This window comes from Pristis pectinata, chromosome 32 (genome assembly GCF_009764475.1).
Source record: "Pristis pectinata isolate sPriPec2 chromosome 32, sPriPec2.1.pri, whole genome shotgun sequence".
NCBI classification, from domain to species: Eukaryota; Metazoa; Chordata; class Chondrichthyes; order Rhinopristiformes; family Pristidae; genus Pristis; species Pristis pectinata.
The window spans coordinates 21,247,963-21,271,223 of record NC_067436.1 but is presented as its reverse complement, the minus strand read 5'-3'; the positions used below and the strand labels follow the sequence as shown (position 1 = coordinate 21,271,223).

Here is a 23,261-nt window from a genome sequence, read left to right as displayed (position 1 = left end):
GGGTTGGTGCTTGGTCTACCTCGACTGAATTACTGGTACACTATCAATCCTGTCAGTGAAGTGCCCAATCATTGAGTGTTAAAATAAAGCTCAAGTAGAGACCGACGATGAGATCCTCACAGCTGCTTATCATGAAATTTGTTTGAGAGCGAGGGCCATGAATTATTTATCAGGGCTTCCATTTGGGCCTGACTGCAGCTTTTGGTGTCTGCTGTGGAAGCTTGTTCCTGACAGAGATTCGGTGCTGAATCATCCACATTCTCCCTCAAATCCCTCCAGGACACTGATCCCTGACACCAGCCCCAAAAGTCCAGCCATTCGGGAAGAGGTGAAAGTGACGTTTTTCTTGGTATGGGAATCATTTGTGTCGTGTGTGTGTGTTTGTGTTAAGACTGGTATATCTCGTCGTGAGCACAGGCATTGAACTTTGTCAGTGAGGCTGCAGTCACTGGAGAAGTGTTAGAGACTCTCACTCCGACCACAATTAGTTTGCATTTAAGAGCTCCTTAAGCCATTTGTCCACAGTTGTAGAGATTAAACACAGGCTGAAAATGGTGGTACTGTCATTCTCGGCTGAGCTTGACGGTGTGCCTTGGCTCAGGAATGCACAATAGACAGATCAAAGCCATGTTTGTTTCCATAGTCACCAGCTAGCTAGTATAGTCATTATTTTAGGCTGCAAGTATTATACAGAATTTTCACCTCAGCCCTTGCCAGAGAACAGTTTTACTTGGAGAGATGCTCCCTTTCACCCATCTTAAAACAAATCTCGGCTAATAATCCAGTGCAGTCCAAAGGAATTGCACTGTCGGGGGAGCACTGCACTGTCCGCAGAGCAGCACTAGGGAAGCGATGTAGGGAGGATCAGGCAGTTTCTATAGAATCTGTACAACATTATGACATGGTACCTTGAGGCAAGAGGGTTGGCGGGTGTGGGGTCAGTGGACGTGGGGAGGGCATTGTGTATGGGGGAGGTTCAGTGGGTTTGGGGAGGGTGTGTGGGGGAGGGTCGGTGGGCAGTGTTGGAGAGAGTTGTGAAGCAAGCAGATGTGTGGAAGCTGGACATTAAGGTTTCTTGGTTTCCATTGCCAGGGCAGTGTGATGATTCCCCATGGTGGGTGAATGCGGCCAGGGGGACCGGATACTTTCCGGCTAGCAGGGAGAAGCATGCCTGGTTGTGAAGCCGCCAGTCATCTGATGGGAAGGTGTCTGTAGTTTCCCTGCTCACCCTACAATACATTGATGAATGGTGAATGAAATCAATAAAATTTGGAACTAATTTCAGAAATGAATTTTACAACTCCTCCTGAGAGCATCTGTGGGACCCGTCCCCCAGTAGTGAGGGTCTGTGTGTGGGACCCGTCCCCCAGTAGTGAGGGTCTGTGTGTGGGACCCGTCCCCCAGTGAGGGTCAGTGTATGAGTGTGTGGGACCCATCCCCCAGTGAGGGTCAGTGTGTGTGTGTGTGTGAGTGAGAGAGACCTGTCCCCCCCCCCCCCCCCAGTGAGGGTCGGTGTGTGTGTATGTGTGGGACCACTGTGAGGGTGGTGTAGTAGTGCAGCTGCAGCACAGTTCCAGTGACTCAGGTTTGATCTGATCTTGAGTACTGTCTGTGTCAAGTTCATACGTTCTCCCTGTGACTGCATGGGTTTCCCGGGTGCTCCAGTTTCCTCCCAAATCCCAAGGACATGCTAGTAGGTTAATTGACTGCTCTAAATTATTCCAAGTGGAGGTGGATGGCAGGAAAATGAAAGAGGATTGATGGGCAAGTGAGAGAGAGGTTGAGGAGCGGCACTGACGGGAGTTCTGAGAGCCAGAGGTTGAGTGTCCTCTTCCAGTCTTGTAGGTAAAGTGAATACCCCAGGGAGAGTCAATGTCTGTGCATCCAGTCCCCCAGTGAGAGTTCACCTCTTTCGGAAATGAACAGTTTGTGAGCCAGTGTTTGTGGGATGTATACGACGTTGAGGGTTGGTGTGTGTGTACGACTGTACCCCAATGAGATTTGTGACTGTGTAAACCCACCCCCCAACTCTACTGAGAGCCCAGCACCCCAGTGGGAGTCATCCTAAGAGGGAGATGTTTCTGTCACTGGGCTATTGGCTGTATACTGATGTGAACGATTGCTCTGGCCATCCTGATTATGAACATTGCTGTCTGTACGAGGTGCCAGTAGTTCTTGCTGATGTACCCCTCATTTCCTGATTCATGGTTAATGTGCTTTACTCTATAAAAGACTCTGGATGTTTTATCTTTGTGACAGGTTGCCTCTGGGAGTCAGGCCTGGAATGTGAAATACTAGTGATTGTCGCTGGCTGGTGCTGCTGATGATGGCAAACAGCTCGGTGGAGCCGGGGTTGAGTGTGTGTTCCAGCCCTCCTCGTCACCTGGAGGAGTTGAAGCACCTGCCATCCGAAGACTGGCAGCAGGATGGCAGGGAGACCTGTCCCATCACCCTGGATACTGATCTCCATGTCAACCTGGGCGATGGCGACTCGAGCTCCGAATACGTGAACAACACGTCGGAGGAAGAAGACTATGATGAAGGAGTGCCTGAGGAGGAAGGAGTGACCTATTACATCAGGTATTGTCCTGAGGAAGACAGTTACCTGGAAGACATTGGATGCACTGGAGGGAGCTGTGGGACTCAGACCGTTGCAGCCGAGGGTGATGACAGCCAACAAGCTGTGGAGGAGACTTGGGCAGAATCTGACGGTGTCTGCCAAGCTGTGGCAGAGGGGCCTGAAGAACATGTTTGTGTCCAAGGGCCAGAGGACGTGGACCCTGCAGCAGCCCAATCAGAAGTGGGCAGTGAAGGAATTGGCAGCAGTGAAGGAACCCCCTGGGGTTACTCTCCCTCACGGCCCAACCCTCAGTCCCCACAGCCATCCCAATACCACATCAAATCAGAAGCAGATCCAGAGGACGTGGAGGAGGACATCGACCAGATTGTAGCTGAAATCAAAATGAGCATGAGTACAAGCAGCTTAAACAGTGTTGGTGAGCAGGGTCCAGGAGAGAAGGGTTCCAGTAGTAAGTCAGACACAGACCTTCACAGTTCTCATGTGAAAGAAGAGGGGTGGCCACGACTGTGCCTGACGTCACCCACCGAAGGGAACAATGGGGAGGCTCCGTTCAGTGAAAAACCTGGAGCAAGGGGCTCAGATCAATGGAAACAGCGAAGCTCTGGACAGGTAGGCATTGCCCCAGTCAACAGCTCTCCACAATACAAAGGTAGTGTTTTTCCCTTTCCAGGTCCTCCTACCACCCAACCCTGAAGTTACTAACATTTGATTTTCCTTCAAGGTGACTTTGCTTTTTGCCCAACTTGCCCCGACTGGTGAATTGTTGGGTAACTGGGAGATAGTGAGACTTGAGTTCTGGAGAGTCTGATCCAATACTTGGCTCCACAACTTGCACTATTTGCAGCAAAGGGCACAGGAACGGGAGTGGGAGCAGAAGCAGGAGCCCTGTTTTACCCAGGGAGAACAGGAGCCTTCTCTAATCCATTGGTCAGTGGGAGAGTGGAGGTGGTGACGTAGTGGTGCAGCTTCAGGAAGAAGTTACTCTGGGAGTCCATAACACTGACTCCATGTGAACCATTGTGGCACCAGGACAAACTGCCAGCTGATTACCATCTACAATGTTCCCTCAACATGTTGAACTTGGAAGAAGCATTAGAGTGGCAAAGGCTTCAATGGCAGTCACTGAGAGTTGCATAATAACTACACCATTGACCAAGTCACCTGAGTCCTGCTGCCAGACTGAGTGTAAGACAGGTAGTGAGAGTCAACATGAGGAGAAAAATCTATTTGACTTTGCCTGAATTAATTTTCCTGTATCAGAGGCATTTGTCCATGAAAGTATTGGTGGGAATGAGTACTGCATCCCTCCACAACTGTCCACTGGAGGGTGCTGGTGAGCAGCCTTCTTGAACTGCTGCAGTAGTTCAGAAGGCACCCCCATGGTGCTGTAGAGGAAGGAGTTCGAGGATTTAGACCCAACAACATTGAAGATAGGCAAATTACTTCCAAGTCAGGAAGGCGTGAGACTTGGAGGGGAATCTGCACGGAATGGAGTACTCTTATGCCTGAACCTCCTATCATTGGTAGTGCAGGTCAAAGGCTTGGGAGGTGCTGTGCAAGGGGTCATGACAGGTACCTGACATGCATCTTATGGATGATGCACGTTTGTGTAGTGGAGGCAATGAATATTTGCAGTGTTGGATGGGTACCAGTCAAGTGAGCTGCTATGTCCTGGGTAATGTTGAGAATCAAGAATGTTCCGGAAATTGAACTCGTCCATGCGAGGGGAGGGGTCCCTTCGTTCTCCTAACTGGTGCCTTGTCCTTTCAAAAGTGGCTAAAGAAATTAGATCTATATTCTTTGGAGTTTAGAAGAATGAGGGTGATCTTACTGAAACGCATATAACCCTTGCAGGAAATGAAGGGTAGATGTGGAGATGTTTTCACTAACTGGGAGAATAAATGAGGGACATAGTTACACATTTAGGAGGCAGTCATTTAACACTTAGGTGCATAGGAACATCGTCTCACAGAGAATGAAGAATCTCTGAAATCCTCTATCCCAGAGAATCGTGGAGCACGATCATTGAGGGTTTTTAAAAAGCAAGTAGATTTTTGAAATGTCGGGGAATTGAGGGCTATGAGGAACTGGCACAGAAGAGGAGACGAGGCCTGGGGCAGATCAACTATGATCGTATTAAATGGCGGGGCAGGCTCAAGAGCCTCAACAGCCTACACCTGCTCCTATTTTCTTATGTTCTTATGAAAGATGATTAAGTTTCCTTTGAACATTGGAGCTGTACATCAGAGAATTTGGAGAGATCAGCAAATGTATTATTATAGGTTTTATGAAGTAACATCAGATTTCTAATTTGATAAGGGTTATAGGTTTGGAATGCAATTAGTATATTAACCACTTGTCACACCCAGGTTAATTTAGGGTTCTAATTGTTACTGGGCTGCTAATACTGGGTTACTATAAGACATGGCTGAGCGGTTCAAAGAGTAGGGGGAGGTATTGGACAGATGGCCTGGGGTGGATTGGGCAGACGATTACTGGGCTCAGGGAAATGATTGTAGGGGTAGGCAGGTAATTGTGGGAGGTGTCAAGAAGACGATTTGGAGTAGTGTTGGGCAGGTTGCAGCCTGGAGGTGGATGGGTGTTGGCAGGGTGGGAGGGGTGGTTCTGAGGAAGGTATCGAGCCAATCACTCATCATGGAAATTAAAACAGACACCTGGAAGAAGGTGGAGGTACTTGAGCTCTGTGTTTAGTACGGGACCTTCCTGACTTAAATAGAGAGCCCTTGCCCCAGTATTTCTTTCCAGCCAGCTAACCTTAATTTCAGATTCATTGGCAGTTTTTAAATGATTCTTTCTAAAAGAATCAATAATAATAAAGCATTTAAACACTGGAAATACTTAAATAACCAAAAACATTTAAGTTAAAACAGTTCAAAGCATATTGCAAGTAAACTTGTAAATTAAAAGAAGATGCAAGTTACCTGAAACCTGCCTCTCTCCCTTGGAGCCATTTCTTCTGCATTGAAATGACACAGTTGGCAAACCTGTGCCAGGTCTAATCTGGTGAGCAGCATCTGGATTTCCCAGCCTACCTGCTGGGAAACTACAGGAAGGTGGTGATCCTTCAGGAGTCCAACACTGGCCACAGTCAGAATGGCAGCAGGTAGGATCTGTCAGTAAGTCTGGGACTTCCTTGTACAAGTAGCTCTCAGAAGTGTTTCAGATTTACAATCTTGTCCTCTCCTCAAAAAGGATATATGTAAGGGGAGCTTTACTTACTTCTAACCTGTGCTATCCCTGCTCTGGGAGCATTCAATGGGACAGTGTAGGCAGTGCTTTATTCTGTATCTAAATATCTGCACCAATGAATCCATGGATGACAAATAGCCAAAGATAAAGATGGATGAATTTGAGGGAGCTGAACAGAGGCTTGGTAGGTAGTCCAATGGATGTATATTTACAGTAGAGACAGTATAGACTGATAGAAAGGAGAAATCTCAGGTTCCAGTTGTAAAGAGGTGTTTTGGCCTGTTGACAGGTAGTTGCAGACACAGAGCAGCCACGGAAACAGCAGCGCTCCGACCTCAATGGCCCGGTCAACAACAACTATGTCTGTGAGGTGAGTTTAGCCACTTTTATTGTGATTGTGAATGCTGAGCCCAATACAGAGCGGGAATAATATTATTCGATGTGATACTTAATCAGCAGACAGGAATATCTCAGTTTTAAGTCCATGTTCACTGACAAACTGGCTGGAATTTGTTGGGAGAAACCAGTATTAGTTGAGATTCAATTAGTTTCAGGACAGTGGTGAATAGAAGGGAAATTCGGGTAGGGTTCTTGCTCCTAATCACTTTGAAGTAATACCCAACAGAATGGGACTGAATTGCAAGCTTGTCTGAATTATTGCCTTAACAATCAGATTCTCATTGACCATCTCAACTCACATATAATGAAAGGCCATTTGAATTATGAGTCTTGGGCCATGAGTGTATCCGTGGTACCCATAACCCAGTGAGAGTTAGTGGGTCCAGTATGTTGATGGCTATGGGACCTGTACCCTAGTTGGATTATTGTCCGTAGGAGAAAATCAGGTGATACAGACATAGTCATGTCTTTTGCTGGTCTGTTCCTTTGTGCAATCAAGTGGGAGCATCTCCTCCACTGTCAAAAGCCCCATCTAACTTTCCAGTTGCCTGCCCGATGGTCTGAACACCCAATGAACTACCTTTCTGCCTCTTCATCTGATTGTCCACCTAATCCTGATAGACCAGTGAATTAGGTGGCATTGGTTGGAGCCAGTCGCACAATGGGGAGTGAATTGTTGCAAGGTTATGCATGAGCATCCAAATTAGGAGCAGGAGCTGCTTCAACCTGCTCTGCCATTCAGTAAGGTCACGGCTGATCCGATTGTGACCTTGACTTGGCATTCCCACCTGCCCCTACTAATCTTTCATCCTGTTGCTTATCAATTATCTATCTATCTCTGCCCTATTCAATGACCCTGCTTCCACTGCCAGTTGAGGAAGTGAGTTTCAAAGGCCCTTTTGCACAATTTTGCTCACCTTGTCAAAGTTATTCAGGGAATGCAATCAAAACTTGTTATTCCATCTGTTACGTTTAATTTCTGTTTACTGTATGTGAGGACAGCTGTCAACATCTGGTTTCTCTTGCAGCAAACAAAGATGCCATCCTCCTTTCCCAACTTTGTGGATGGTGAGTGTTCCTGAACTATCGCCAGATGGCATTTGTTAGATCCTGGGGTCCACTTAGAATAGAAGGCCTTATTTTAAAGGCTACTCCTTGTGCTCAGGAGAATGGATTAATGAAAGATTCATTGTCTAATATCCAGTGGAACATCAATGAATGATTTGCATAATCCTGGGTTCTGTGTGAGGAGACGTTTGTAGTTTGCTGTAAATTTGATATTTTATTGTCCCTCTGACTCCCATACCCTGTTAACCCCATGAGAAGCAAAGTCGGAAGCAAACAGTACAGCTCAGGAACAGGCCCTTCAGCCCATGATGTAGTGCCGAACTAATTAAATTAGTAATCAACTGCCCAACTAAACTATTTCCTTCTGCCTACACAATATCCATAATCTCTCCATTTCCTGCATGTTCACGTGCCTACCTAAGAGCCTCTTGAACGCCTCTATCATATGTGCCTCCATTACCATCCCTGGCAGTGTATTCCAGGCACCCACCACTCTCTGTGTAAAACAAAACTTGTCCCACACATCTCCTTTGAACTTATCCCCTCTCACCTTAAATACATGCCCTCTGGTATTAGACATTTCAACCCTGGGAAAAAGATACCGGCTGTCTACTCTATCTATGCCTCTCATAATCTTATAAACCTCTATCAGATCTCCCCTCAGCCTCCGCCGCTCCAGAGAAAACAACCCAAGTTTGTCCAACCTCTCCTTTTGTACAAGCCCTCTAATCCAGGCAGGATCCTGGCAAACCTCTTCTGCACCCTCTCCAAAGCCTCCACATTCTTGCTGGAATGGGATGACCGGAATTGAATGCAATACTCTGGATGTGGCCTAACTAGAGTTTTATAAAGCTGCAACATAACTTCCTGACTCTTGAACTCAGTTCCTTGACTAATGAAGGCAAGCATGTCCTACGCCTTCTTTACCACCCTATCAACCTGTGTAGCCACTTTTAGGGAGCTATGGACTCGGATCCCAAGATCCCTCTGCACATCAACACTGTTAAGGGTCTTGCCATTAACAGTGTACTGTCTCTTTTCCATTTGATCTCCCAAAGTGCAACACTTCACATTTGGCCAGGTTAAACTCCATCTGCTATTTCTCTGCCCATATCTGCAACTGATCTATATCCCTCTGTATCCCTTGGCAGACTTCCTCGCTATCCACAATTTTCATATCGTCTGCAAACTTACTAACCCACCCATCTACATTTTCATCTAGGTCATTTATATACCTCACAAATAGCAAAGGTCCCAGTACGGATCCCCGTGGCACACCACTAGTCACAGACCTCCAGCCAGAATAAGTCCCATTGACCACTACCTGGTCTTCTATGGGCAAGCCAGTTCTGAATCCAAATGGCCAAGTCACCCTGGATCCCCATGCATCTCAACCTTCCGGATGAGCCTCCCATGAGGGACATTATCGAAAGCCTTACTAAAATCCATGTAGACAACATCCACAGTTCTACCTTCTTCAATCACCTTTGTCACCGCCTTGAAAATTCAGTCAAATGAGTAAGATACAACTTGCCCTGCACAAAGCCATGCTGACTGTCCCTAATTAGATCATGGTTTTCCAAATGCTCATAAATCTTATCCCTAGGAATCCTCTCCAGTAACTTCCCTACCACTGACATGAGCTCACCGGTCTATAGTTTTGAGGATTATCCCTATTTCCCTCCTTGAATAATGGAACAACTTTAGCTATGCTCCAGTCCACAACTTGAGCTACTCTCCAGTCCTCTGGGACCTCGCCTGTGGCTAGAGAGGACACAAAGATATTGGTCATGGCCCCAGCAATCTCATCTCTTGCCTCTTGTCAATAACCTGGGGTATATCCCATCAGGCCCTGGGGACATTCACCTTAATGTTCTTTAAGAGACCCAACACTACCTCCTTCTTTATCTCAAAATGCCCTAGCATATTAGCATGCTCCTCAATGATCTCCTATCCACCACATCCTTCTCCTTGGTAACTACTGACGCAAAGTATTCATTAGGACCTCTCCCACACCTTCCACCTCCAAGCACATATTCCTTCCTTTATCCTTAAGTCATCCTAACCTCTCCCTAGTTATCCTCTTACTCTTGATGTATGTATAGAATGCCTTGGGATTCTCTTTAATCATACTTGCCAAAGACTTTTCATGGCCCCCTCCTGGTTCTCCCAATTCCCTTCTTGAGTTCTTTTCTGATTTCTTTATAATCCTCAAGGGCTCCGTTTGATTTTAGCTTCCAAAACCTTACATGTGCTTCCTTCTTTTTCACTAAATGCACCTACCTCTTTCGTCATCCAAGGTTCCCTTACCTTGCCATCCTTGTCCTTCCTTCTTACTGGAACATCCCTGTCCTGTACTCTGTGCAGTTGGTCTTTAAACACCCTTCACATGTCAGATGTGAACTTGCACAGAAACAGCTGTTCCCAATTAACTCTCCTGGTTCCTGCCTAATTCCCTCGAAACTTGCCCTGCTCCAATTTAATACTCTCCCGCAAGGTCCATACTTGTCCTTATCTATAGTTATCTTAAAATTATATGGAGGAATATTGCAAATATCAATGACAGACATCAAAACATTCTCATGCTGACGAACCACAGGACCCAGAGTGTGAGATCAATGAATGGTATACCACGTTATCACTGTAACCACTGGCTATTGAGCCTGTTTATTTTGCCGTTATTGGTTAATATCTTCTGTCTGGCTGTGAGTGAGGAGCTTGCTGCTTGTGATACTGGCACTGGGACTCTTTAATCCATACTGTTTCTGGTTAAGTTCCAGGTCCTTGTGAGCCAGAAGACTTGATTGATGGGATAATTTTTGCAGCCAACTACCTAGGCTCGACACAGCTGCTGTCAGAGCGGAATCCTTCTAAAAACATCCGTATGATGCAGGCCCAGGAGGCAGTAGCTCGCATTAAGGTACCGTGTTCAGCTCAGCTCAGCTTGGCTTCACGTGCTTTAAACTGCCAGTCAGCAGATGGCCAGTGTGCTGCTGCTTTATAATCTCACAGACACATTGTTAAAATAGCACACAAAAAGTCCATTGTTAATCTACAGCATCCCATCAGAATCCCCAGTCACTGCATTACTGTGATATATTTCCCTATATCCTCCTCTCCCCCACAGGGGCTGACCATGTCACAGTCTCTTCCATTATAACTACAACCCGGAACAATGAAACAGCATGGTATGTTTGTGCAGCTTGTCCTGGGGGTCATGGATATGCAACTGCAGCATTCAAATCAGGTGACCCTGACTATTCCAAGAAATCAAGATATGTAAAGCTATCAGAGATGCCAAGAGACACTGTCAGTCCAAAATCGAGTCCCAGACCAGCTGTCAGTTGTGGCAGGGCTGCTATAACGGGCTACAAAACGAAATCAGGCAGCAGCGCTGACAACAGCACATCCCTTCCCGATGACCTTAACGCATTCTGTGCACGTTTTGAACAGAAGGGGATTGGTTTGTCACCACCCACCCCGACAGCCTCCAATGAACCTGAACCCATGGTCACTGTCAAGGACATAAGATCAGTCTCCCGGAGAGTGAACCCATGGAAAGCATCTGGCCTGAATGGTGTCCCTGGCTGTGTCCTTAGATCCTGTGCAGATCAGCTGGAGGAGGTACTTGCAGACATTTTTAACCTCTCCCTGCTTCAATCTGAGGTTCCCACCTGCTTTAAAAAGACCACTATCATCCCGGTACTTAAGAAAAACAAGGTAACGTGCCTTAATGACTACTGACCGGTGGCTCTGATATCCACCATCATGAAGTGCTTCAAGAGGTTGGTCATGGCACGCATCAACTCCAGCCTCCCAGACAACCTTGACCCACTGCAGTTCACCTACTGCCAAAACAAGTCTACGGTAAATGCCATCTCCCTACACTCAGCTCTGGAGCATCTGGACGGTAAAGACACCTATATTAGACTATTTTTTATTGACTACAGCTCCACCTTCAATACTATAATTCCAAGTAAACTCATCACCAAACTCCGAGACCTGGGACTCAACACCTCCCTCTGCAACTGGATCCTTGACTTCCTGACTGACAGACCGCAATCAGTGAGGATAGGCAGCAACACCTCCAGCACGATTATTCTCAACACTGGTGCCCCACAAGGCTGTGTCCTCAGCCCTCTACTCCCTATACACTCATGACTGCATGGCCAGATTCTGCTCTAACTCCATCTACAAGTTTGCAGATGGTACTACCATAATGGGCCTTATTTCAAATAATGATGAGTTGGAGTACAGGAAGGAGATAGAGAGCTTAGTGACATGGTGTCATGACAACAACCTTTCCGTCAATATCAGCAAAACAAAAGAGCTGGTCATTGATTACAGGAAGGGGGTGGGGTGGTGCACATCAAGTTGCTAGGAGTGAACGTCACCAATAGCCTGTCCTGGTCTAACCACGTAGATGCCATGGCCAAGTAAACTTACCAGTGCCTCTACTTCCTCAGGAGGCTAAAGAACTTTGGCATGTCCCATTTGACACTCACCAACTTTTATCGATGCACCATAGAAAGCATCCTGTCTGGATGCATCACGGCTTGGTATGGCAACTGCGCTGCGCATGTCTGCAAGAAACTGCAGAGAGCTGTGGACACAGCTCAGCACATCACCAAAACCAGTTCCTCTTCCATGGACTCTGTCTATGCTTCTCGCTGCCTTGGTAAAGCAGCCAGCATAATCAAAGACCCCACCCACCCCAGGCATTCTCTCTTCTCCCCTCTCCCATCAGGCAGAAGATACAAAGGCCTAAAAGCACGTACCATCAGGCTCAAGGACAGCTTCTGTCCTGCTGTTATGACTATTGAACAGTTCCCTAGTACAATAAGATGGACTCTTGACTTCACAATTTACCTTGTTATGACCTTGCACCTTATTGTCTGCCTGCACTGCACTTTTTTGTAACTGTAACACTTTATTCTGCATCCTGTTACTGTTTTACCTTGTACTACCTCAATGCACTCTTGTAATGAATTGATCTCTATGAATCAGAATCAGGTTTGTTATCACTGACGTGTCGTAAAATTTGTTGTTTTGCAGTAGCAGTACAGTGCAAGACAAAGACGTAAAAATTAGTACAAGTTACTAAATAAATAGGATAGTGCAAAAGCGGAGAATAATGAGGTAGTGTTTGTGGGTTCATGGACCGTTCAGAAATCTGATGGTGGAGGGGAAGAAGCTGTTCCTGAAACATTGAGTATGGGTCTTCAGGCTCCTGTGCCTCCTCCCCGATGGTAGTAACGAGAAGAGGGCATGTCCCGGGTGGTGATGGTCCTTAGTGATGGATGCCGCCCTCTTGAAACACCACCTGTTGAAGATGTCCTCGATGGTGGGGAGGATTGTGCCTGTGATGGAGCTGGCTGAGTTTACAACCCTCTGCAGCCTCTTTCGATCTTGCACATTGGAGCCTCCATACCAGGCGGTGATGTAATACAAGTTTTTCACTGTACCTCAGTACATGTGACAATAATAAACCAATTCCAATGAAGTCATGGTGAACTGCCACAGGTCGGTTTATGGATTGTACTCACTGCAGCCACAGCCCACCATCCCTTCCCCTAATGTCTCCACTCTCCCCACCAGACATGTCCTTTCCCCTCACACAATCCCGTTCCCCCCACCCTTTCCCTCAGACCTTCACCTTTATTCTCTCTCATCTGTTTACTCCCTCAACTCCTTTCCCTTCCCACCTCTCCCTGCCCCCTCCTCCTGCCCTCTTCCCACCTCCTGTGCCTCCTCCCTCTCTCCCACTATCTTCTCCCTGTCATCCCACTATCTGTCCACGTTTAACACCCTCCTCTCCCCTAAAATCTACGACTCTCTTGCTTTATCTCTGTCTCTAACCTTGTTTTCTTTAATATTTTTGCCACCAGAGGGTACAGAAAACGTCAAAACCCAAGAAGAAAGTGGTGAGTGCCTCCACGTGAGTGGTGTGTGTCTCTGAAGACCTGGTTTTCTCCGTGTTTGGAATGTTGGTTTTTTAGCTCTGGAGCTGGTGTGTGTAATAGGCATGTGAGTGCTATGGGTGACAGCCGATTCCTGGTCTCCATGCTCGTGGCCTTTAGAGTCATGGAATCGTACAGCACGGAACCAGGCCAATCGGACCAACTCATCCACACCAACCACTGGGCACCCGTCCATGTTAATCCTCACCTCTTCTGTCCTCAGGCTGCGGACGGGAACTCTCAGCCAATGACCGAAGTAGATCTCTTCATTTCCACACAGAGGATTAAAGTTCTAAATGCAGACTCGCAGGTAACGGTGTATCTCTGAGATCTGACTGCCAAAACCCTGGAACTGTGTCCATTTGTGGGTGGGAAACGTGAATGAGTAGAGAGGGGGATGGTGTAGGGAAAAGGGAGTGAGGGGTCAGTGAGGGAAAAGGGAGTGAGGGGTCAGTGAGGGAAAGAGGAATAAGGGAAGCAGTGAAGGAGGGGGATGGGGAGAGATTGGGGGAGTGAGGGAAAGATGGAGGAGAAAGGAGGGATAGTGAGGAGAGAAAGGGGTTGGGAGGAGGGTGAGTGGGGGCCAGAGGTGACTGAATGGTAGGGAGTGAGGGTGGCCAGAAGTGATGGGGATTGAATAGAGTAGAGGGAATGGGAATGAAGTGAGAGGGAGGGAGGGAGGGAGGTCTGGGCCAGAGTTTGCTCTTCACTGAGACTTGTGGATGTGGCGAAGGAGTGTGGGGAACCCTGGGGCCCGCGGGGAGAGGGGGGAACCCTGGGGCCCGCGGGGAGTGCGGGGAACCCTGGGGCCCGCGGGGAGAGGGGGGATCCCTGGGCCCACAGGGAGACCAATCTTGTGGGCAAAGAATTAAGATAAGAAATAACAGAAAATAGACTTGCATTTCCAGAGCATCTTTCACAGCCTTGGACCAGTCCCAGCTGGTGAATGGCAGCCACTGTTATAATGTAGAAATCACTGCAGACAATTTGCATCCAATAAGAACCCATGAACAGCAGTGATATTGGCCGGATAATTTGTTTAAATGATTGAGAGTTAAATGTTGACACCAGGAATACCCTCCTGTCTTTTCAAAGTAATATGATCAGAAATTTTATAACCATTTAAGGAGCTGTGGGCCCTGGGTTTAATGTGCCATCTGAACAATAGACCTTTGACAGTGCAGCACTCCCACAGAACCACCCCTCCCACAGTGCAGCACTCCCTCAGTACTGTCCCCTTTTTTTAATATACAAAAGTTTATTCACTAAAAGCACTAGAAAATGACACACAGAGTCAAAAACTACAGCAACTATTACAATTGGCACTACAACAAAAAGAACTACACATCAGACGCTAACTAAGTTACTGCTAAACGCACTACTTCAAATGAAAATACCATTGACACCGTCTACGACACGCGATCCCCTGGAGGGTCCACTGATCCTGGATATAGGGTTCTCCCTCTCCAAGGACCCCAGGTGCGGACATAAGCCTGGAAGAGGGGCAGGTAGTTGGCTCAGCCAGAACCCTCGACTGCCCACCGCCTGAACCCATGGATGGCCAGCTTAGCCAGGTCCAGGAGAAGACCCACCAGGCCGCGTCCTCCGCCAGGGTCAACTGGGCGAAGTGCTCGGGTCTTTTGGTGGACTCCCTGCCAGAGGAGTTGCTGCCCTTTGAGTGGAGCACACACCTCCTCTCTCTGGGGGTTTACCTGTGTTCCACTGAGGGGTCCTGGCAAATGAACTGACAGGACTTAAGGACGCAGGGCCCCCTCCCGAGCTCCCCTTCACCCTACACCTAGCTACTGGGGCCCTCAAGACTTCTTGAAGTGGCACCTCTCCTCTCAAACCACGCCTGTCTCCTTTCCCTTCTCCTTAAGGATGTTGCAGATGGACTGCACAACCCCTGGCAGATCCGCCCAGCGGCAGGTGGCCAGCTGGGCCTTGTACTGTCTCCCCCGGGTGTCCACCAGGAACTCCCAGATCTCCCCCGGGTGTCCACCAGGAACGCCGCGACCCGGCGCTGGAGATGAGGCAGTCCTCCTTGCCCTCCTCCGAGCAGTCGCTGCCACTGGGCAACACGCCCACCCCACACCATGTGGCAGTCCCGTCGGGAGGTTCCACCTCAGGCACAACCCCACCCCCAGGATCAAAGGTCGAGGGAGACCCCACCACCCCCGGATCCAGAAGTCTGGCGGCAGGGCAGTGCCTACGGACATGCCCAAACGCCTTACAGACGTGGCACCTCACGGTGGGGGAGGAGGACCTCATCAGCTACATGGGGAAAGTCGTTGGAAAGGACAACCCGCTGCCCCGGGACCCCACTGGCTCCACTGGCATGAAGGCCTCCCCCGACATCAGTCCCCTACTCAGGGCCAGGGACACGTCTGCATCAGACTGCAGGAAAAACACAGTCCTCCCTTACAACCTGGTGACCGCAGCAACACCCGCCGTACCTCCCACAGTCTGAGACACAGCTGTTAAACCGCCATCCAGACCGACTGATGAAGGAACAGTACGTCTTATGGTGTTTGGAGCCACTAGCCTGAAGGCTGAGGCCTTTGCAGGGGCCGTGCCTCCAGGAGCTACAACTGCTGCATAGGACGGAGGCCCTGCCATCTCAGAGCTGCAGCCCCCCATGATACGCACCACGCAGTCAGTAATTACAGCACGCTGCTGGTGTGATAAACTGTTCTACAACCAGCAGAGCATACCATTAATTAGTCTCTCAAAAGAGCAGTGCAGAGAAGGTGGGAGACTTCTTCAGATAACCAGGACTGCCTGTGTGATGGAGCCAGTGCTGTCCCTCTCGCTGCAGAGTGAGGAACGTCCACCTCCGGGCCAGTCCTGGTGTTCCTCTAGCCGCACGAAAGTCCAAGGAGTCGCCGAGAAAACTCTTCACCCAGTCACCCTGGGCCAAGTTCTTGGGTGGGAGGGAGCTCACCGATGTTAACGGCCAGAATAAATTCCGTCCCAGCTCCCAATAAATTTCAGAAGTGAACCCTGGCAATCTGCCAGCCACTGCTGCTCCCACAGCGCTCGAAACAGACTCAGAAAACTTTGGAAAACAGAATCCTTCTGGGAAGAAAAACTGCTACAGTCCACTGCTAAAGATGAACTCCACACTCCCACCTTCCAGTGTTCTCCACAACTGCACTTCTGGATTTTCACAACCAGAACATCCAGCTGGACAAGAGAGCTCACTCAGTGTGACTCTCCCTCAATGTGACCCTCAGTACTGCCTCTCCTACAGTGTGACCCTCCCTCACTGCCCCTCCCACAGTGTGACCCTCAATGTGACCCTCAGTACCACCCCTCCCACAGTGTGACACCCCCTCAGTATTGTCCCTCTGACAGTTCTATGCTCCTCCCTCAGTACTATCCCTCTTGAGAGTGTTACCCACCCTCAGTCCTGCTGCTCTGACAGTGCAGCACTCTGTCCATCCTGCCCTCCCTCTGAGAGTAATTGCACCCCGGGTATGGAAGTGCTGACCTAGACTATTGGCTGCTGAATCACCTGCCATGGAGGCGAGACTGCTCCTTACTGAGCTGGAACTAACTGTTGTCAAACGATTGAAGCGGCCAGTAGTTCTACACTGGCCACTGTCCTGTTGCCGGGTCCTCTCTGCAGTGGGTTGAGGTGTTCTGTGTTTCTTGAGCCAGTGGTGGAGAGTTGTGGTGTCTAGCAGTGAATGAAGTCTGTCACCAGCTGCTGATGTTGTAACGTCTGTTCCAGGAGCCAATGATGGATCACGCCCTCCGTACTATCTCCTACATCGCGGATATTGGCAACATTGTGGTTCTGATGGCACGGAGACGGGTCCCACGAGCAGCCTCCCAGGATTGTATCGAGACCACTCCCGGGACCCAGGAAGGCAAGAAACAGTACAAGATGGTGTGCCATGTGTTTGAGTCAGAGGATGTGAGTATAAGAAGGCACTTCCTGATTTCCCCATCCCAATCTGTTGCTCGGTTACAACTAGAGAGTGAGACCATTGTGGGGGCGGAGGTATTCATGGGCCCCTACCTCATCCCACAGCATGCAGATTGGGATCTTGCCATACCTGGCAGGATAATGGTGAGGTCCCGACCTCATGGTGATAGGTCTCGACCTTACCTTGACCTCACGGTGATGCGATGGAGGATTCCTTGTTGGTTTTAAGGATTAAACCGGAAGGCTTTAAATTAAGCTTCTGCATCTGTGGGAGAGAGGTCCTAATGCTTTGTACAGCATTTGAGGAATTAATTGAGAACTGTGGGTTTGTTTAAACACTTGACGTGTGAGTGGCTGAGTGTATGGGCTGGTGTTAAAGCAGCCTGTGTGGCTTTTGTTTCAACCGTTGCTGTGTTCAGTAACATCCTTGTCCATTGCAGGCACAGCTGATTGCTCAGTCCATCGGACAGGCGTTTAGCGTAGCCTACCAAGAATTTCTGCGAGCCAATGGCATTAATCCCGAGGACCTTAGCCAGAAGGAGTACAGTGACATTATCAACACACAGGAGATGTACAACGACGACCTTATCCACTACTCCAACTCGGCCAACTGCAAGGAGGTTTGTATGATGTGACCCTCCCCATCCACGGGACCCTGCGCCTCCCACTCCCCAAGACACACTCCCTCCATCCGCAGCCCCCCCCAACATTCCCTCCCCACCCAACTCCTCCTGAAACTCGTCCACCCCTTGTCCTCACCCATGGATGACCACCTTCAGAGACACAACCCTTACTTCCCATGTTTACTCCCCCGAGGTCAGGCCTTCCTTCCCGTGCTTACTCCCCCGAGGTCACGCCTTACTTCCTATGTGTACTTCCTGGCATTGAAGACCCCAACCCGTACTCAAGGCACTGGTCCCCCCAGATCCAGAGACGTTCCTACTCCCTTTGATCAATCACAGACTGAAGGCAAAGTCAAACTCAAACAAAAAATGCTGGGATATTCAGCAGATCAGGCAGCATCTGTGGAGAGAGAAACAGTTAATGTTTGAAGCAGAACAGAAGGATTTAGGGATGTTGCAGGCTTCTGAACAAATTCAGAGGGGAGGAATGGGAGAGGAAACATGTAATGTGAAGGTTGTGTTTGTACACACAGGCAGTACTGATTACTGTGTGTCTGGGTCACACCCAACACCCCTGACCTCAGTGGAGACTCTCTCTCCATGCTGCCAGAGGTTTTCCTGAGTTCTGGAATCACTCCTACTCGGCCGAAATGATTTTGCTGTTTGGTGATTTGACAAAGATGCAACTCGTCACGGTTTTCTGCTCTTGACACTTTTGCTTTTGCCTTGTGGGTTTTGACAGCTGCACGTTGAGAAACTGAAGGGCGAGATCTTTGGGGTGGTGATTGTGGAGTCGGGGTGGGGCTCGATTCTCCCAACCGTCATCCTGGCGAACATGATGAACGGAGGCCCAGCTGCTCGCTCGGGGAAGCTCAGCATCGGAGACCAGATCATGTCCATCAATGGCACCAGCCTGGTGGGGCTCCCTCTCGCCACCTGTCAGGGAATAATCAAGGTACGAGCTGCGCCAGCACGGTGATGGTTGTAGTGCTCCCTGCGGTCGGAGAGTGCAGTCTGGGCCGCGGGGTGATGTGGCATCATCTGTCACAGGTACCCTGGTCCTTGACATGGGCTGAGCTCCACCTGCCCAGTGCCCCAGGTCTGGAGTGTTCCCAGCTCCTTGCTCCCATCTGTATGGCACCCACATTGAATTTAATCCTGTTCACACCCCCAACACACTAAAACACTGCTGGTATACAGCTCACTCCACAGTCCCACACACTTCCCACTCTCACACACCTGAACGTGTGCTCCCTCACGCATGCACCCACCTGCTTGCTGCCAGACACAGGCAAGACATGTTGCTTCCTAGGTGCGGACAGGGTGGTATGTAACTCGTGCTGCTTCACCCCGGTTGGTGCCACGGTGTGTGAGCTTTAATAAGGTGTCTTGTTCGCAGGGATTGAAGAACCAGGTTCAGGTGAAGCTGAACATTGTGAGCTGCCCTCCAGTCACCACCGTGCTGATAAAACGGCCCGATCTCAAGTACCAGCTGGGCTTCAGCGTCCAGAACGGCATTGTGAGTATCAGGGAATCACCCTGCAAAGTGCCGTCACAGGTAGACTGGGCGGTGAGGGCGTCTGGCACACTGGCCTTCATCAGTTAGGGCACTGAGTACAGGAATTGGGATGTTATGTTGCAGTTGTACAAGATGTCAGAGAAGATTTATGAGGATGGTGCCAGGACTCTGGACTGAGTTATAGGGAGATGTTTCTGTGCTGTTTTGCTCTACAACTCCCTGCAGCAAATCTCACCTGGGTCATGACTCCCATCGGACCTCACGTTGCAGCTGTACAAATCGTTGGTCAGGCCGCACAGAGTATTGTATACAGTTCTGGTCACCGCACTACAGGAAGGATGTGGTGTAGAGAAAGGAAGGATGTAGAGAGAGTGCTGGAGAGATTCAGCAGGATGTTGCCTGGAATGGAGGGCTATAGTTCCAAGGAGAGATTGGATAGGTTGGGTTTATTTTCACTGGAACGTACGAGGCTGAGGGATGACTTTTTGGAGATGTATAAAATGATGTGGGGCATGAATAATATAGAAAATCAGAATCTTTTTCCCAGGGCAGGGGAGTCCAGAACCATAGAGGGCACAGGTTTAAGGTGAGGGGAGAAATGCAAAGATCGTAAGGGTAAGTTTTTCACACAGAGTGTGCTGGTTATCTGGAACGAGCTGAGGTGGAGGCGTATACAATTACAATGTTTATAGAACAGTACAGCACAGTAACAGACACTTCAGCCCACAATGTTGTGCCAAACTAATTACACTTAGTAGTTAAACGCCTCACTAAACTAATCCCTCCTGCATTATTGTCCATCTCCCTCCATTCTCTGCACATCCATGTGCCTGTCTAAGAGCATCTTAAACACCTCTATTGTATCTGCCTCCACCCCCACCCCTGGCAGCACATTCCAGGCACCCACCACTCTGGTATTAAAAGATATTGGAGCAGGTACTTGGATAGGAAAGGTGTAGAGGGATACAGGCCTAATGCAGGCAAATGGGATTGGCATGGAGAGGCTTATGGTTAGCCTAGATGGGGTGGGCTGAAGTGTTTGTTTCTGTGCTGTACAGCTTCGTGACCAGATAACATGCCCCTGCCATGGCTGAGGACCCATACCCTGACTGTAAGCTCCCAAAAATAAAAGCCCACAACTGATCTCCCTTCAAAAGATACTTCCTCTCTAAGAGTGAGGCACTCCCGCAGTGCAGCCTTTCCAACAGTTCTCCCTGATTGTACAGTGCTTCTCTGTACTGCCCCTCCCACAATGCGACGCTCCCTCAGTGACTCCCTCCGAGCAGCCTCTCGCTCAGTGAGCTGCTCCCTCTGTTCTCCTCTGTAACAACATTTTTCCCAAACCATCCTGTGCTGTTCCTGACTCTCTGTGGTTCCCGAATAGTGTGGGTGTTTCTATCCTGACAGTAAGTGCTGTTGTGACTGATTTATTTCCTATTGATCAATCTGTGTGATGGTTGTCAGGAATGCATGATATCTCTAAATGATATTTGTGGGGACACATCATGCACTAACTGCTGGAGGAACAAACTGCAGGCAGCATCTATGGAGGGAAATGGTCAGTCGATGTTTTGGGTCGAGACCCTTCAGGACTGAGTGATGAAGTTGTTTCAGCCTGTCTGTATTGTAGTAAATGACCAGGAAGTGGCAGTGGTAGGCTGCACCATTGTGTGAGCAGATTGGATCTACAGTGTGGGACAAGGTAAGGATACTATAGGAAGTACGAAGTTGGTACCATGAGCAGAAGCAACACAAGAGGTTTGTTACTTTGCAATCCCAATCTCTTTATCACAGAGCACAGAGCCCTTTGACCACCCACTACTCATCTGTACTGATCTCATTTACCAACACTTGGTTTGTAGCCTTCTGTGGCAATTGGTGCTCATCTGTGGGAATCTCTGCCTCAAGCAATGTATTCCAACCACTCTCTGGGTTAAAAGTACTTCCTCGTATCCCATTTAACCCTTTTACCTCTGACCCTAAGCCTATGCTCTCTAGTTTTAGACACCTCTACTATGGGGAAAAGTTTCCTACTCTCAGTTTCAACTGTGTCCCTCATAGTTTTGTGAGTCTCTATCAGATCCCCCCCACCTCCTCCGCTCTAAGAAAAACAGACTCGGCCTCTCCAGTCTCTCCTCATAACTGAAATGCTGCATCCCAGGCAACACCCTGGTGAGTTCCCTCTGCACCTTCTCCAGTGCAGTCACATCCTTCCTGTAGTGTGGTGACCAGAACTGCCCACTGTGCTCCAGCTGTGGCCTGACCAGTGTTTTATAAAGTTCTATCATAACCAGGTCAGAAGCAACTGGAACTCGAGGAGTAACCCCCCCCCGCCCGTTAAATAATCAACCTTCCACATTCCAAATATACGAACACATACAGGCTGGAATCACAGCTGGTCTCGTCCAGGATCTATGACTCTGCTTTTGATGGCTTTGTGCCACACTCACCCCCCACCCCCGGCCCCAGAGGGGGAGGAGTCCTCCATGAAGAGCCATCCACTGGTGACCCCCTCTCTATCAGCTGGTGGATGAGGGCGAGGAACAGTGTGGGAGCCCCTACAGGAAACCTCGCTATGCGGTGTGGAATAGCACAGGGCGCATTTCTGAGAGATGGCTTAGTGTGTGGGACCAACTTGAGGGCTCCTGGAAGCTTTGGCCACAAACCCTGTGGTTGAGTGGTTTGGTCTGTCCTCTGTCAGTGGGGGAGCACAACTCTGGAAGGACAACTCCCTCAGAGAGCTGCCAGTGGGAGCTGTGTGTCATCTTGGAGACATTGCTGTGGCAGAGAAGTATCAACATCTGTGGAACTTCAGGGTCTGAAGACTGAAAGACAACCCAGGTAGGGGCTTACAGCAGCAACTGACTGCCATCCATTGAGAAACTTAGGCAGAGACCTACTGATTCCTCTTGTCTCGCAGAAATCTACCAGCTTTCTCTGGATCTAAAATAAGGGTGGGGCCAAAGTAACCAACTGGTATCACAGCATTAGGGTCACCGGTTTCCACTAGTGAGAGAGTCTCAAATGAGGGCCATGGCTACAAGATAACGGGGCAGTCACACTGAGGTGAGTAGGAATTTTTTCTGGCAGAAGGTGGTGAATCTCTGAGACTCTCTGCTGGAGGGTTGTGGAGGCTGGATTACTGGGGGGATTTAAAGAGGAGATAGGAATGATCTTTCATGTTTGAAAGCTCAGGGAATTCAGCGTTTTGGTGAACTGGGACAGAAGGGTTGCAGCCTGGAGCAGATCAGCCATGATCATATTGAACAATGGGACAGGCTTGAGGGGCCAAGTGGCCTACTGCTCCTTTTCTTATATTCCTGCGTTCCTTGGTTTATGATGGGCACTCAGTTCCTGCAGGAAAGCACTCAGTAGTCCTGACCAGCACCCGAGTTGTGTAGTGGCTCTCGCCTCCAACTCCTGCAAGTTTGCCAGCTAGGTTCCTGGATGGGGCTCGGGTAAACCAGCAGACAGAGAGGGGTGTGGCCCTGCTGAGAGTCCGGAATATTTCTCCCAGTTGACCTTTGTGGAGGATGTGATGGAAAAGACCTGCTGGTATTTACTCATCCTCTGCTGGTCACCGGGATCTGTGACTATGAGAAGCACGTTATTGGTGTAAGCTGGAGGACCACCTGTCCATGCGGAGACACCTGCCAACCTCCTCCTCCTACAACAGGAATGGCTCCACGCAGATGGAATTAATTGGACGGGAGTTCTCTCTCAAAGCAAAGGAGAGCTGTCAAGAACCTGTCAACTGCATTGAGACACTCTGTGGCAGTGTGCAGATGTCAGACCAGGGCCACAAAATGTGGTGCAAATGCAAACACTTGCACAGTCCTGGAGAGGTGTTCATGACCCATCTTGTCAAACGCCTGCTCTTGGTCAAGGGATGGAAAGACAGACCAACCCACTGTAAATGGCTGATTAGGTATCAGACCAGATGGATATTGTCCTGAATGGACCGGCC

The 23,261-nt window shown here is 49.1% G+C and overlaps 1 protein-coding gene across 6 annotated transcripts in view; it reads left to right on the top strand.

Moving 5' to 3' along the window:
• The window catches only part of apba2b (amyloid beta (A4) precursor protein-binding, family A, member 2b), a 53,672-nt gene that overhangs the window by 25,773 nt on the left and 4,638 nt on the right, over nt 1–23,261 (top strand). For 3 of the 6 annotated variants that reach the window (XM_052042472.1, XM_052042470.1, XM_052042468.1), the window contains 10 exons: nt 2,260–3,190; nt 6,081–6,161; nt 7,219–7,258; nt 10,033–10,178; nt 13,147–13,182; nt 13,442–13,528; nt 16,955–17,140; nt 17,593–17,772; nt 18,518–18,730; nt 19,175–19,294. In XM_052042472.1, the coding sequence (XP_051898432.1) occupies nt 2,324–3,190; nt 6,081–6,161; nt 7,219–7,258; nt 10,033–10,178; nt 13,147–13,182; nt 13,442–13,528; nt 16,955–17,140; nt 17,593–17,772; nt 18,518–18,730; nt 19,175–19,294 (1,956 nt within the window). In that variant the 5' untranslated portion in view covers nt 2,260–2,323. Of the gene's footprint in view, nt 1–211; nt 350–2,259; nt 3,191–6,080; nt 6,162–7,218; nt 7,259–10,032; nt 10,179–13,146; nt 13,183–13,441; nt 13,529–16,954; nt 17,141–17,592; nt 17,773–18,517; nt 18,731–19,174; nt 19,295–23,261 lie in introns of those variants that run through there. The other 3 variants (XM_052042471.1, XM_052042473.1, XM_052042474.1) reach the window with 3 other exon arrangements.